At 41.2% G+C, this 16,374-nt stretch overlaps 1 protein-coding gene across 5 annotated transcripts in view; it reads right to left on the bottom strand.

Annotated features, from left to right (window-relative positions):
• Positions 1-16,374, bottom strand: part of gon4lb (gon-4 like b) — a 96,077-nt gene that overhangs the window by 77,295 nt on the left and 2,408 nt on the right. For 4 of the 5 annotated variants that reach the window (XM_069940558.1, XM_069940557.1, XM_069940559.1 and 1 more), the window contains exons 2-3: positions 13,326-13,580; positions 655-864 (exon numbers count right to left, since the gene is read on the bottom strand). In XM_069940558.1, coding sequence (XP_069796659.1) covers positions 655-864; positions 13,326-13,554 — 439 coding nt within the window. In that variant the 5' untranslated portion in view covers positions 13,555-13,580. The remainder of the gene's footprint in view (positions 1-654; positions 865-13,325; positions 13,581-16,374) is intronic. The other variant, XM_069940561.1, reaches the window with a different exon arrangement.

The following is a 16,374-nucleotide window of genomic DNA, read 5'->3' as shown; positions in this document are numbered from 1 at the left end:
TACTGCAGAGAGCTGAGAAGTCGGTTCAGACCATCACACACCCCTCTCCCACCGACTTCCCGCTGCCTCGGTTAAAAACAGCCAACATCCCATCCCGGAAACACTCTCTCCTCCCCTCCAGAAGAAGGTGAGAGATTGCGCACTACCAGATTCAAGGAGGTTCTTTCCCGCTGTTAGCAGTCTCCTGAATGAACCTCATGCCTTTGCTCTCCACCAGCATCAATTCTCTCCCCTGCAATTCTGCAGATCACACAGTGCTTATACTGTGGAACTGCATTAGGATTGGCAAATGAGAATGCTCGAGAAATGAATTAACTGTATCTCAATGTGGAATGAACTTGATCGGAAACTTGCCAGTCTAAAAAAGAACAAAACCTTGCCTCATCTCTGTCTGGTGAGCATCTTATTTGCAAACAGGGACCCTGTTTAGAGGGAAAGTCAGTATGGAAACAGGCCCTTTGCCCCAACTGTCTGTGCTCGTCAAAAGCACTCCTGCTAAACTCTTTTCTGGCTCTGGCCTTGGACCGAACCTTTGGTTCCCCTGCCCAAACATCCCCCACCTCCTGCAAGACCACCCGTGACCCTCCATTGGCGTGCAGGTTGTGGCTCAGTCAGGGAAAGCTGCCTGCAGATCCCGAGTGCCCTGCAACCTACCGATTGTGATGACCAGCTCCCTGTCGCCCTCATCCTTCTCCATGTCGCTGGCGTCTCCTTTCTGCCACCCGGGTCCCGGGCCCTGACCCGCGCCCATCTCAGGGGCACCGGCAGCGTCCGGGCGGCTGCCGCAGTCCAGGAAAGAAGCAGCCCCGGAGGGGCCCGCGACGGCAGGAGGCGATCCTTCCCGGCCAAGAGGGGTGGGTCTGCCTGGAAGGAAACAGCACAGAGCAAACTAAAGGAAATCGCACACAAGAGGCTCGGCCGAGGATCCAAATCACTCCTGCAGAATCGGACATTGCTTCACCCCCCAACTCACCAGCGCTGACCCAACAGGATCCTTTTACACTTCATTTTCCTCACTGCCATTTTGTAACCACCCTCAATTGCCCTCTGGAAGGAGGAACAAACCACCTTCTTGGTCCATCGTATGGGTAGGGTCTCCCGTGATGCTGCTCCCCATCTCTACCCCCTGAAATCCGGCACCGTTTGGCTCAGGCTCTTGAACGTCACCATTCAACCCTAAGTCGAGGAGCACCTGTAATTATTAATTTTTTTTGCTGATGGTGTCAGGGATTATACTGTATTTATTTATCTAGTAAATACACAACAGTGCTGGAGCAAGCCCTGTGATTCAACCAACATTTTGGAGCGAGCTGCTCGTCGAAGTACCTGCTGAGTTTCTCAGGCACATTTCTGCATCTGCTGGCCTGTGTTTTACTCCATATTTATTTATCTTTTTATATCTATTCCTTCTTTTTCGGTCTTGGCAGATTGTGATAATTTAATTGATACCAGTGTAGTTTTACTGTTTCATGCAGGAACATCGGTGTAGTGCCAGTTGATGAAGTAGACAAAGACGATGTGGTCAAACAATAATCACGGCTTTTATTAGCAGAAACTCATGGTACAATAATGAAAGACAATGGGTGCATATACAGTTATACCCAAGGGGAGTGTCCTTAACAGGAGAGATAATGCACAGCCAATGTTAGTACAGCAAGGCTCGCCAGAGGGGAGACAGGCAGCTTGGCAGACATTCACCACAATCAGAGCCCTCTACTTGCGCATATAACAAATAAACTCATCTTGCGTCCTGCACAGGGACAGCGCGGTCCATGGGCAGGGAAAGGACAGCTAATTCCAGCTCTCTACTCGCTCAGCAGGGCCAGGCATAATTCAAATGCCATCTACAATTTTGCCGACGGCACCACGGTCGTCGGCAGAATCACAGACGGCAACGAGGAAGCATATTGGGGGGGGGGGGGGAGATAGATCAGCTGGTGGAGTGGTGTCACACCAACAGCTTTGCGGTTCACATTAGCAAAATTATGGAGTTGATTGTGGACTTCAGGAGGGGGAAACCAGGAGAACACAACTCAGTATTCATTGAGGGGTCAGCAGTGGAAAGGGTGAAGAAAGTCAAATTCCTGGGTGTCCACTTCTCTTAAAATCTATTCTGGAGCCTTCTGTCAATGTAATCATGAAGAAGTCTCGTCAGCGACTATACTTCATGAGGTTTGGTATATCACTGTAAATTTCTTCAGGTGGACTGTGGAGAGCATTCCGACGGGTTGCAACACCGTCTGGTATGGAGGTGCCAATGCACAGGACAGGAAAAAAACTACAGAGGGTCGTTAACTCAGCCTACGACATCACGGGCATCAGTCGTCACAAGGACACCTACAAGAGGCAATATCTAAAGAACACAGCCCCCACCACCCAGGTCAAGCCCTCTTCACTCTGCTGCCATTGGGAAAAAGGTACACAAGTCTGAACATGAAAACCCAGCCATACAAGGACAACTTCTTCCCCTCCACCATCAGATTCCTGAATGGGCATTGAACCACAGACACCGGCAGAGGTCCAAAAATCTGGGTCACCAGAAATCCTGACCAGCCAAGAATCCAGACAGCATGAAAACTCGCAAACTTTTTTTAAATTCAGCGGGCTTTTGTGTGTGTAAGTGCCCCAGATGCACAGTGGCAACAAGCGGCCAAGCTAAATACAGGTAATCCCATCACAAAGAAATTCATCTGTACACTGAATTTTTAAACAATTTCAAGCAATGCACAATTTTGGAGTGAAAAATGTTGTGTTTACAATGCTGTCAAGTGTCGACTTTATTTTTCTTTAAAACTGCTCATTATGATAAACAAAGCACGCTGTATCAAAATTTACCTCCTTAAATTTGAATTTTAAAAGTACTGCCCGAGAATATGGTCCAACCTGATCCCCGAGCAAAGTGGATTTTAGGAATTCAACTATACTATGCATTAATTTATTTAATTGTTTCAAAAACTTAATTTATCGCAATTTTTGCTGCTATTTTAAGAAAGGACATACTTGCTTTAGAAGGAGTGCAGCGCAGATATACAAGGTTAGTTCCCGGGATGGCAGGATTGAGGATAGGTTAGAAAGACTGGGATTATATGCGATGGAGTTTAGAAGGATGAGGGGAGACATGATTGAGGTATTTAGAATTATCAAAAGGCTTCACAGGGTGAAATCAGAGCACATGTTCCCAATGATGGGCGAGACTAGGACTACAGTGCATAGTTTAAGAATACAGGGAAGGCCATTTAACACAGAAATGGGGAGAAATATTTTTACCCAGAAAGTTGTGGGTCTGTGGAATGCATTGCCCCAGAGGGTAGTGCGGGAGGATTCGTTGGATAGATTTAAGAGAGAGTTGGATAAGGCTCTTGTGGGCAGGGGAGTTGAGGGTTATGGGGATAAGGCTGGGATTGGTTATTGAAAGGGAAAGATCAGCCATGATCTGATAAATGGCGGTGCTGGCTCGAAGGGCCAATTGGCCGATTCCAGCCCCTATTGTCTAAACAACGAATTTTGTAGCATTTTTGAATCAAAATTAACTAAGTCCTGATTATAAAAATAAAGGAGGAGTATAAAATCAGTCTATTTGCAGATGACATCATAGTATACTGAACAGAACCAGAATTATCAATAAAAGAATTACATAAGAAATTGAAGGAATATGGAGAAATATCGGGGTACAAGATCAACGCAAATAAAAGTGAAGCGATGCCGATGAATAATGTGGATTTCACAAAGTTTAAAACAGAATCACCATTTAAATGGCAAACACAAGCAATCCAATACCGAGGTATTAGACTAGATAATAATCTAGGCCACCGAGACAAATTAAATTATCAGCCATTAATGAAGAAATTACAAGATAACTTTGAACATTGGAAAGATTTACCACTAACACTAATAAGAAGGGGAAATTGCATTAAAATGAATATCTTCCGGGGGAGTCACGTGATGGAGTAGTGGCCGGTCGGGGAACTCCAGCCCTCTCGGAAAAGTTTAAGAAAAACACAGAAAACACAAAGGCACAAACATAAAAATTAAAATAAAGTGAAAGTAAAGGTGGGAAGAAAATGGCAGCGAAGAAAGAAAAGTCGAAAGCAACAGGAAGAAGAGAAGAAAGGACGTCGGAAGAAGAAGGTGAAGGCCTTACCTGTCCGAGGAGGCCCGCCACGGAGAGAGAAGCCCGCTCCCTAAGGTCAGTTGAAGTCCCGAGCTCGGGACTACAAAAATAGCTCGCGGAGCCAAGTAAAAGTGTGCAACCGCGCATGCGTGACTCCTCGTGCATGAAGAAAAAAACACTGACGGGAGGGGGGACTAGCTGAGGAGTCGATCTCCACAGCTGAGAATGACAGCTGCAACACAACAACAGGAAGAGAACATAGAAAACAACGAGAACAAGAAAGAAGAGAGTAAAAAGGAAACAAGGAAACAACAGATGACCAACCCAGAGGAAGAAGAAGAAGAACATAGAGAAATGGAAGAAGAAGGGAAAGGCAAGACAATGGATATATTTGTTTTTAAAGAATATATGGAATCAGTAAAAGAATGGCAATTACAAGAATTTAGTGAAATAAAAAGAAGAATTAAAAGTGCAGAAGAAAAAATGAATAGATTAGAGATGGTCATGTCAGATATAGGAAAAAGAGTGGACAAGGTGGAAGAACGAGAAACAGCCGTAGAAATGGAAGTAGAGGACTTAAAAAAGAAATTAGAAGAATCTGATAAAAAAGTTAGAGACACAACAGCTGTTAGCTCAGAAGATAGATATAATGGAAAATTATAATAGAATAGACAATATAAAGATAGTGGGCCTTAAGGAAGATGAAGAAGGCAAGAATATGAGAGAATTTATAAAAGATTGGATCCCCAGGGTCCTAGGAAGACCAGAATTACAGGAAGAAATGGAAATAGAAAGGGCACATAGAACATTAGCCCCGAAACCACAGCCACAACAAAAACCAAGATACATTTTAGTAAAATTCTTAAGATATACAACAAGAGAAAATATATTGGAGAAAGCAATGAAGAAAATAAGAGAAGACAAAAAGCCACTGGAATACAAAGATCAAAAATTTTTTTTCTATCCAGACATAAGTTTTGAACTCCTGAAGAAGAGAAAGGAGTTTAATACAGCAAAAGCGATCCTATGGAAAAAAGGATATAAATTTATGCTAAAGTACCCAGCGGTATTTAATATGGTTATTCCAGGACAGCAAAACAGACTATTCTCGGATCCGGAGGAGGCACGAAAATTTGCAGAACAACTACAAAACAGGCAGAGAGATGAAGACATGTAACGAGAGTAAAAATGACCTCAAACTATATGTATGTGTGTATATGGGTATATATATATATATATATATATATATATATATGTGTGTATGTATATATGTGTGTACATGAGTGTATCCGTATTTAAAGGAAAATATATAGAGTATAGATAAGAATTAATAAGGGAATGAAAGGGAAGAGAGGAAGTAAGAAGGGAATTAAGAGAGTGATCTTTGTTATATATGAAAATTGAAATCTTTTCTGGGGGGGCTGGGTGGGGAGGAGTTACGGTCGCTGCAAAATCAGTTGACGCTTGCGAGTGAATTCGCAAATCCAAATGGAAAGGGGAGATGTGTTTGCCCGACAAGGGATAAAGGGCAACTCAGGAAGGGGAGGGGATAGTGGGGTTAAAGAAATTTTAGATGGGAGAATAAGGGAAATGTTTGATGTTTTAGAAATGTTGTCTTATAAAGTGTTCAAAACAAGAAAGCAGAAATGGATAAGAAGGAAAGGTGATGATGAGGAAACGGAAAGGAAAGATAAACAAAGTATGAAATGGCTACGTTGAACTATATGACTTTAAATATTAACGGAATACATAACCAAATCAAAAGGAAGAAACTGCTAAATTTACTGAAAAAAGAAAAAATTGATAAAGCATTCGTGCAAGAAATACATTTAACTGAAATGGAGCACAAGAAATTAAAGAGAGATTGGGTAGGACATGTAACAGCAGCGTCATATAATTCAAAAGCTAGAGGAGTAGCTATATTAATCAGTAAAAATGTACCAATCAAAATAGAAGAGGAAATAATAGATCCAGCAGGGAGATATGTAATGATAAAATTTCAGATATATTCGGAGTTTTGGAATTTACTCAATGTATATTCACCTAACGAAGAAGATCAAAAATTTATGCAAGATATCTTTTTGAAGATAGCAGACACGCAAGGGAACATACTAATAGGAGGGGATTTCAACCTTAATTTGGATTCAAACATGGATAAAACAGGGAAAAAAATTAACAGAAAGAACAGAAAGACCAAATTTATAATTAAATCGATGCAAGAAATGCAACTTTTGGATATATGGAGGAAACAACTCCCAAAGGAAAAGGAATATTCATATTATTCGGGTAGACATAAAACATACTCAAGAGTAGACCTATTCCTGTTATCAGCTCGTATGCAAGACAGAGTAAGAAAAACAGAATATAAAGCTAGAATATTATCGGACCACTCACCCCTGATATTGACAATAGAGTTAGAGGACATCCCTACAAGAATGTATAGATGGAGATTAAACTCCATGCTACTTAAAAGGCAGGATATTAGAGAATTCATTGAAAGACAAATTAAAATGTACTTTGAAATAAATACGGAATCAGTGAAAGATAAGTTTATTCTATGGGACGCAATGAAAGCCTTCATCAGAGGGCAAATAATAAGTTATGTAACCAAGATGAAGAAGGACTACAATCAGGAAACAGAGCAGTTGGAAAGGGAAATAGCAAATATAGAAAAAGAATTAGAAATGAAGGAAGATACAACTAAAAGAAGAAAATTGGCAGATAAAAAAATAAAATATGAAACACTACAAACATATAAGGTGGAGAAGAACATAATGAAGACAAAACAGAAATATTATGAACTAGGAGAAAAAACGCACAAAATTCTAGCATGGCAGCTTAAGACAGAACAAACTAAGAGAATGGTATTGGCATCAAGGAAAAAAGACAAACAAATCATATATAATCCAACGGAGATTAATGAAAACTTCAGAAAGTTCTACGAACAATTATACCAAACTGAAAACGAAGGGAAAAAATACAAAATAGATGAATTTTTGACTAAAATTGAACTACCAAAATTACAAATAGAGGAACAAAATAAATTAACAGAACCATTTGAAATAGTAGAAATACAAGAGATAATAAAAAAAACTACCGAATAATAAAACACCAGGAGAGGATGGATTCCCAATAGAATTCTATAAAAAATTTAAAGATTTATTAATTCCTCCCCTCCTGCAAGTAATCAATCAGATTGATAAAACACAAAGCTTACCAGATTCATGCAAAACAGCAATAATTACAGTTAAACCAAAGACAGGGAAAGATCCACTCGCACCAGCGTCCTATAGACCAATATCTTTACTTAACACAGATTATAAGATAATAGCTAAACTATTAGCAAACAGATTATCCAACTATGTACCAAAAATAGTAAATTTAGACCAAACTGGATTTATTTAAAAAAGACGAACAACAGACAATATTTGTAAATTTATTAACAATTCATGCAGTAGAAGGAAATAAAGCCCCAACAGTAGCGGTTGCTTTAGATGCAGAGAAGGCCTTTGACAGAGTAGAATGGAATTATTTATTCAAAGTACTACAAAAGTTCAGTTTACCAGAGAAATATATTAATTGGATTAAAGCATTATATAAGGGGCCATTGGCGAAAGTGACACTAAATGGATATATATCAAAGCAATTTAACTTAAGCAGATCAACAAGGCAGGGATGCCCACTATTGCCCTTACTGTTCGCGTTAGCCATAGAACCACTAGCAGAACTGATAAGAACAGAAAATAAAATAAAAGGGATAAAAATAAAAGACAAGGAATATAAAATCAGTTTATTTGCAGATGATGTTATAGTATACTTAACAGAACCAGAAATATCAATAAAAGAATTACATAAGAAATTGAAGGAATATGGAGAAGTGTCGGGATACAAGATTAACGCAAATAAAAGTGAAGCAATGCCAATGAATAATGCGGATTTCTCAAAATTTAAGAAAGAATCACCATTCAGATGGCAAATGCAAGCAATACGATACCTAGGTATACAAATAAATAGAAATCTCGGCCTTCTATATAAACTCAATTATTATCCAGTAATGAAAAAATTACAGGACGACTTAGAGCATTGGAAAGACTTACCACTAACACTGATAGGAAGGATAAACTGTATTAAAATGAACATTTTCCAAAGGATATAATACCTATTTCAGGCATTGCCAATACACTTGACAGAGAAATTCTTCAAGGAGTTAAAGAAAATAATAAGGAAATTTTTATGGAAAGGGGGGAAACCGAGGATAGCACTAGATAAATTAACAGAATGGTATAAACAAGGAGGCTTACAACTACCAAACTTTAAAAATTATTATAGAGCCGCACAATTAAGATACCTATCAGATTTTTATCAAACAAGGGAAAAGCCAGATTGGACTAGATTAGAACTAGATTAAATAGGGGATAAGATACCTGAACATATATTATATAAATGGGATGAAAAATTGGTACAACGTAGGAGTTCTCCAGTATTACATCATCTACTCAATATTTGAAAAAAGATTCATGTAGAAAGGAATAAAACAAATTACCAATTACCAAAACTAATACTGACGCAAAATCAGCTAATCCCTTTTTCAATAGATAACCTTTCCTTTAGAGAACGGGAGAAAAAAGGGATCAAAAGAATAGAGTATTGCTTTTCAGGAAATAAATTATTATCCTTTGAACAAATGAAGGATAAATATAATATAACTCAGGATCTTTGGCTTGGCTTCGCGGACGAAGATTTATGGAGGGGGTAAAAAGTCCACGTCAGCTGCAGGCTCGTTTGTGGCTGACAAGTCCGATGCGGGACAGGCAGACACGATTGCAGCGGTTGCAGGGGAAAATTGGTGGGTTGGGGTTGGGTGTTGGGTTTTTCCTCCTTTGCCTTTTGTCAGTGAGGTAGGCTCTGCGGTCTTCTTCAAAGGAGGTTGCTGCCCGCCAAACTGTGAGGCGCCAAGATGCACGGTTTGAGGCGATATCAGCCCACTGGCGGTGGTCAATGTGGCAGGCACCAAGAGATTTCTTTAGGCAGTCCTTGTACCTTTTCTTTGGTGCACCTCTGTCACGGTGGCCAGTGGAGAGCTCGCCATATAACACGATCTTGGGAAGGCGATGGTCCTCCATTCTGGAGACGTGACCCATCCAGCGCAGCTGGATCTTCAGCAGCGTGGACTCGATGCTGTCGACCTCTGCCATCTCGAGTACTTCGACGTTAGGGATGTAAGCGCTCCAATGGATGTTGAGGATGGAGCGGAGACAACGCTGGTGGAAGCGTTCTAGGAGCCGTAGGTGGTGCCGGTAGAGGACCCATGATTCGGAGCCGAACAGGAGTGTGGGTATGACAACGGCTCTGTATACGCTTATCTTTGTGAGGTTTTTCAGTTGGTTGTTTTTCCAGACTCTTTTGTGTAGTCTTCCAAAGGCGCTATTTGCCTTGGCGAGTCTGTTGTCTATCTCATTGTCGATCCTTGCATCTGATGAAATGGTGCAGCCGAGATAGGTAAACATGAAAGACCCCAACAATGAAGACGCTGTTTACATCCGGTACCGCATGGATGGCAGTCTCTTCAATCTGAGGCACCTGCAAGCTCACACCAAGACACAAGAGAAACTTGTCCGTGAACTACTCTTTGCAGACGATGCCGCTTTAGTTGCCCATCCAGAGCCAGCTCTTCAGCGCTTGCCGTCCTGCTTTGCGGAAACTGCCAAAATGTTTGGCGAAGTCAGCCTGAAGAAAACTGAGGTCCTCCATCAGCCAGCTCCCCACCATGATTACCAGCCCCCCCACATCTCCATCGGGCACACAAAACTCAAAACAGTCAACCAGTTTACCTATAACTCAGGATACAGTGTTCGCATACTACCAACTGAAATCCTACTTGAAGGACAAATTGGGAAGCAGTCTGAGGTTACCAGAGGGCAGTAATTTTGAATATGTGATTACGGACACAATGATAATAAAAAAATTTATAACAAATATGTATATTAAACTGCAAGAAAAGGAGAATGAGGAAACAAATGGTAAAACTAAACAAAAATGGGAACAAGATTTAAACATAAAGATAAAGAAGGAAACATGGGAGAAGTTATGCTCTGGAACTATGAGAAATACAATAAACACGAGGTTACGTATGATACAATATAACTGGATACACAGGCTAATCATTAAAAAGTTAAATAAATGCGACCCAGCAGTATCTGACAGATGTTTTCACTGTAAAAAGGAAATGGGAACAACAATTCAAGCAATCTGGACATGTGAGAAAGTGAAAAAATTTTGGGAAGACCTAAACCAGATATTAAATAAAATCACAAAAAGCAATATACCAAAAAACCCAGAGATCTTCCTCCTAAGTAACATAAAAAACAAAGAATTTGGACTTGATTTGAATGGTGCACAAAAAAGATTTGTTAGGATAGCCCTAAAAAATGTATTATGTCAGCCTGGAAATTAGAAGATAATTTGAGAATACAACAATGGTATATAGAAATGAATAAATGTATTCCATTAGAAAAAATAACATATAATTTAAGAAATAATATTACAATATTTGAACAAATATGGGAGCCATACATGAAACACAATAGAGAAAACCTACCGGGGACATCTACCACCTAAAATGACAGAAGGAGAAGGAAATGAAAAGAATTGACTCTGTGGAATTTCTTGTTTATTTTTATTGAGTGACAACATTGTTTGACGGGTTTAACGTATCTTAGATTCTGAACTTTAAATGAATGAGAGGGGAGGTAGGGAGGGTGGGATGGGAAGGGGGGGGAGAAAACGACACTGTATATATTTGAAAAAAAAAATGTATGTATCTTGATCAATGTGGTTTATAGTGTGAAAAATAAAAAATTAAAATTAAAAAAAATGAATATCTTCCCAAGGATACAATACCTATTTCAATCGTTACCAATTCCCATAACAGAGAAATTCTTCAATGTTAAAGAAAATAATAAGGAAATTCTTATAGAAAGTGGGGGAAACCGAGGATAGCACAAGATAAATTAACAGAATGGTACAAATAAGGGTGCTTACAGCTACCAAACTCTATTATTTTCAGGCAGCACAATTAAGATACCTATGAGATTTTTATCAAACAAGGGAAAAATCAGATTGGACCAGCATAGAGCTAGATAAAATAGGGGAGAAGCTACCAGAACATATACTTTATAAGTGGGATGAAAAACTGGTGCAACATAGAAGTTCACCAGTACTGCACCATCTGCTCAACATTTGGAAGAAGATTCACATAGAAAGGAAAAAAACAAATTACCAACTTACAAAATTATTAATGACACAAAATCAACTAATCCCTTTCACAATAGATAACCTTTCCTTTAGAGAATGGGAGAGAAAAGGGATCAAAATAGAAAATTGTTTTTTGGGAAATAATTTATTATCATTTGAACAAATGAAGAAGAAATATGGAATAACTCATGGTACAATGTTTGCATACAACCAACTGAAAACCTACTTAAAGGACAAATTGGGAAACAGTCTGAGGTTACCAGAAGGAAGCACCTTTGAATATGTGATTACAGACACAATGATAATTAAAGGATTTATAACAAACATGTACATCAAGCTGCAAGAGAAAGAGAACAATGAAATAAGCTGTAAACTCAAACAAAAGTGGAAACAAGATCTAAACATAAAGATAAAAAATGAAACATGGGAAAAGCTATGCTCCGGAACTATGAGAAATACACTAAACACGAGGTTACGCATGACACAATATAATTGGTTACACAGGCTATATATCACACCCCAAAAGTTAAATAAATGGGACCCAACATTATCAGATAGATGTTTTCTCTGTAAGGAGGAAACGGGAACAACAGTACATGCAATTTGGGCATGTGAGAAAGTGGAAAAGTTTTGGGAAGATCTAAATCAGATATTAAATAAAATCACAAAAAGCAATATACCAAAAAATTCAGAGATCTTTCTTCTAAGTAACATAAGAAGTAAGGAATTAGGCCTCATATTGGATGAAGCACAAAAATGATTTATTATGATAGCCTTAGCTGTAGCAAAAAAATGTATAATGTCAACCTGGAAATCAGAAGAGAACCTGAGAATACAGCAATGGTACATGGAAATGAATAAATGTATTCCATTGGCAAAAATAACATACAATTATAAAAAATAAAGTCACAGTATTCGAACAAATTTGGGAACTGTACATGGAACACAACAGAGGGCCTACCGTGGACCTCCACCCCCTAAAATGATAGAATGAGAAGAAGACAAAATGAACTGACCCAGTGTGTAAAAGTAGATAACACAATTTTCTTGTTTATTTTTATTGTGTGATGACATTGTTTAATGGGTTTATTGTATTGTATATGTTGAACGTTTAGTTGGTAGGGAGGAAGTGGGAAGGAGGGAGGGAAGGGGGGGGGAAGGGGAGAAAATGACACTGTGTATATTTAAGAGGGAAATATTTGTGTGTATTTTGGTCAATATGGTTCATAGTGTGAAAAATAAAAAATTTTAAAAAAACTAAGTTCTGATTCGGATTCATCACGCTGAAGGACTCAGCACCCAATCAAGTCACGGTTGGCATAGAGAGCAGTGCAGTTAGTGTACAGGATATAGCACCAACGATTGGGACCTGTGTTCGATCCCTCGCTGGCTGTAAGGAATTTGTACATTCTCTCCGTGTCTGTGTGGGTTTTCTCCATGGGCTCCAGTTTCCTCCCTCTGTTCAAAATGTACCGGGAATGTAAGATATTGGGGTGTAAATTGGGTGGCACGGACTCATGGGCCGAAATGGCCTGCATGTTTAAAAAGAAATCATGAGGGAGAATAATCCCCAGCATGGGTGGTGAAGGAGGGGAGTGTCACTCAGATTCCACTGCCTCAGGCGAGCAACCTGAGAGCCAGGCCACCCCTCCCTCAGCCAGCACAGCCCACCAACAGAGGTTTTCCCTTTCCCCTTTCAGTAGGCCACTGTACAGCCGTTAGTGCCATCACCTCACCATCATGACTGGCCCCCCCAGGAGGAATTTCCCACAAGGCAGGCCTCCCTCAGGGTCAGATGCACCCTCCTCCAGGAGCAGTGGCATCATTTTCCCCATTCCCCCCACCGACTGCCCGCAGGATCCTACTCCACGGCAGCCACCTTCTCCCCCACCGGCCACAGTGCACTTTGGTCTATGTAGGGACACCCCACTGCACACAGCCAACCCCACCTGTTACTCACCACCACCCTCTGGTGGAGCCCGCGGCTCGTCTCCTGGGATGCATCCTGCTGCCTCATCTCCTCCCGAAGCCTCCTCCTCCTGCCCTGCGGTGGTCGCAGGGGAGTCCGCCTCCCCGTCCCCCCGGCTGTGGTGAGCTGACGGGCTTGCCCCCTCCTGTGTCCGGGCGGCCTTCACCCTCAGCGGCGAAGAGAGCATAGAAGTCGCCTTCCTCTTCTCGATGGGCAGCATCTCCCAGCTTGACCCTGCACACTAGCCTGTGGACAGAAAGCAAGCCTCTGACATCTAGTTTGCACAGTTGTCATCATGCCCGCTCAACCAGAAAGCTTGTCCTGCATGAAATCCAGCTGCTTAACCCAGAGACATCCTATCACAGAATGTAAAAGTACACCACATGCCCGGAAACCTGTCCTGCAGTTCAAAGCCATCTTGGTGACCTCACCCAGTTCTCGGCTAGTTCACCAGAACCCTTCATTTTTCCATCTCCAGCTTAAATCTATCCCGTGATTGAACATCCACCACCTTCAGAGAATTCCAGTGATTCGCCCTCCTCTGAGTGAAGAGATATCCACTCCATAAAGTTTCTTGGAGCACGACTGCACTTCCAGAGAAAACTGAGGCGGGCAAGGCTACTGCCCACCATCATGTCAGCCTTCTCAAGGAGCTCTATCCAGAGTGTCCTGGCCAGCTTCATCAGTGTGGTACAGTTGCTGCAGAGAAATGGATTGGAGGTCAATGCACAGGGCAAAGAGGATCACTAGAGTCTCCCCCCGCTCCTCCAACATAATCCACCAGAATCATTATCTGAAGAGGGCACACAAAATCATCAAGGACCCCTTCCACCCTGCACACAGCATCTTTCAGTTGCTCCAGTCAGGGAAAAGATACGGGAGGATCAAAGCCAACATCACCAGGCTGAGGAACAGCTTCTTCCCACGGGCAGTGAGAATGCTGAACGACCAAAAGAACTGCTCGCACTCACCATCCGCAAGGCTCATATTTACTAAACAATACCTATTTATTTATGTGTATCGTCTGTCTGCTTGCATGTTATGTCTGGTTGCGTGTTTTGCACCGAGGACCGGAGAATGCTGTTTCATCAGTTTGTACTTGTAATTGTACAATCAGATGACAATAAACTTCAGTCAACTTGATATAAAGTGCCACATATCCTGGACCCACAACACATCCTCATTATTCAAGAAGTCATACTCTTCCCAAGGAGGTTGAGGAGGACCAGGCTACCGGGCCCTCCATCTTAGAACCATAGAACTATAGAATACTACAGCACAGGAAACAGGCCATTTGACCCTTCTTGTCTGTGCCAAAACATCATACCACCAATCCTACTGGCCTGTACCATTCCATAACCCTCCAGACCTCTCCCATCCATGTATCTATTCAATTTATTCTTAAAACTCAAGATCGAGTCCGCATTCACCACATCAGATGGCAGCTCGTTCCACACTCCCGTCACCCTCTGAGTGAAGAACTTCCCCCTAATTTTCACCCAAAACCTTTCCCCTTAAAACCATGCCCTCTCATATTTATCTCCCCCAATCTAAGTGGAAAGAGCTGACTTGCATTTACTCTGTCAATCCCCCCCATAATTTTGTAAACCTCTACTAAATTTCCCCTCATTCTTCTACACTCCAAGGAATAAACCTGTTTAATCTTTCCCTGTAACTCAACTCCTGAAGACCCGGCGACATCCTAGTAAATCTTCTCTGCACTCTTTCAATCTTACTGATATCTTTTCTGTAATTTGGTGACCAGAACTGCAGACAATATTCCAAATTTGGCCTCACCAATGTCTTATACAACCTCACCATAACATCCCAACTCCTGTACTCAACATTTTGATTTATGAAGGCCAAGATGACAAAGCTCTCTTTACCTGCCTGCAACGCCACTTTCAGGGAATTATGTACTTGTATTCCCAGATCTCTTTGTTCCTCCTGCTCTTCAGTGCCCAACCATTTACTGTACATGTCCTACCTTGGTTTGTGCTTCCAAAATGCACCCTTGACTGCATTAAATTCCATCTGCCATTTTTCCAGTTGGCCCAGTTCCCTCTGTGTTTTGAAAGCCTTCCTCACTGTCCACAAAACTTCCAATCATTGTGTCATCTGTAAACTTGCTGATCCAATTTCCCACATTATCATCCAGATCATTGATATGGACAACAAACAACAATAGTCCCAACACCGATCCCTGAGGCCACCACTCGTCACAGGCCTCCAGTCTGAGAAGCCATCATCTACTGCCACTCTCTGTTGTCTCCTATTCAGCTAATTTCAAATCCATTTGACAACCCCTCCATGAATATTTAATGTCTGAACCTTCTGAACTAACCTCCTGTGTGGGACCTTGTCAAAAGCCTTATTAACGTCCACAGCCTTTCCCTCATCTGCTTTCTTGGTAACCTCCTCGAAAAATTCTATAAGATTGGTTCAACAGGAACCGACCATGCGCAAAGCCATGCTGACTGTCCTTAATCAGCCTTTGGCTGATGTATATCTTGTATATCCGATTTCTCAGAACCCACTCCAATAACTCACTGGCCGATAATTTCCTGGCTTATTTTTGGAGCCTTTTTTTAAAACAACAGAACATGAGCTACCCTCCAATCCTCCGGCACCTCATCCATGGTTAAGATATTAAATATTTCTGCCAGGGCCCCTGCAATTTCTACACGTGTCCGTCTCAAAGTCCGAGGGAATATCATGTCAGGCCCGGGGGATTTATCAACCTTTATTCGCTGTAAGGCAGCAAGCACCTCCTCCTCCTCTTTAATCTCTACATGTTCCATGCCTCTACTGTTTGTTTCCCTTCCTTCCTTATCCATGATGCCAGTTTCCTGAGTAAATACTGATGCAAAAAAATACTGTTCAAGATCTCCCAATGTTTTTTCGCAGGACCACAACTGAGACCATCCTGTCTGGCTGAATCATCGTGTGGGGCGGTAGAACCATCAGACTAGAAGTCTATACAGAGAATCATCAAAACAGCCGAGAAGATCACTGGGGTCTCCCTTTCTCTATTGTCCAG

Source organism: Narcine bancroftii, chromosome 5, assembly GCF_036971445.1.
Source record: "Narcine bancroftii isolate sNarBan1 chromosome 5, sNarBan1.hap1, whole genome shotgun sequence".
NCBI classification, from domain to species: Eukaryota; Metazoa; Chordata; class Chondrichthyes; order Torpediniformes; family Narcinidae; genus Narcine; species Narcine bancroftii.
This window is presented reverse-complemented; position numbering and strand designations above follow the sequence as displayed.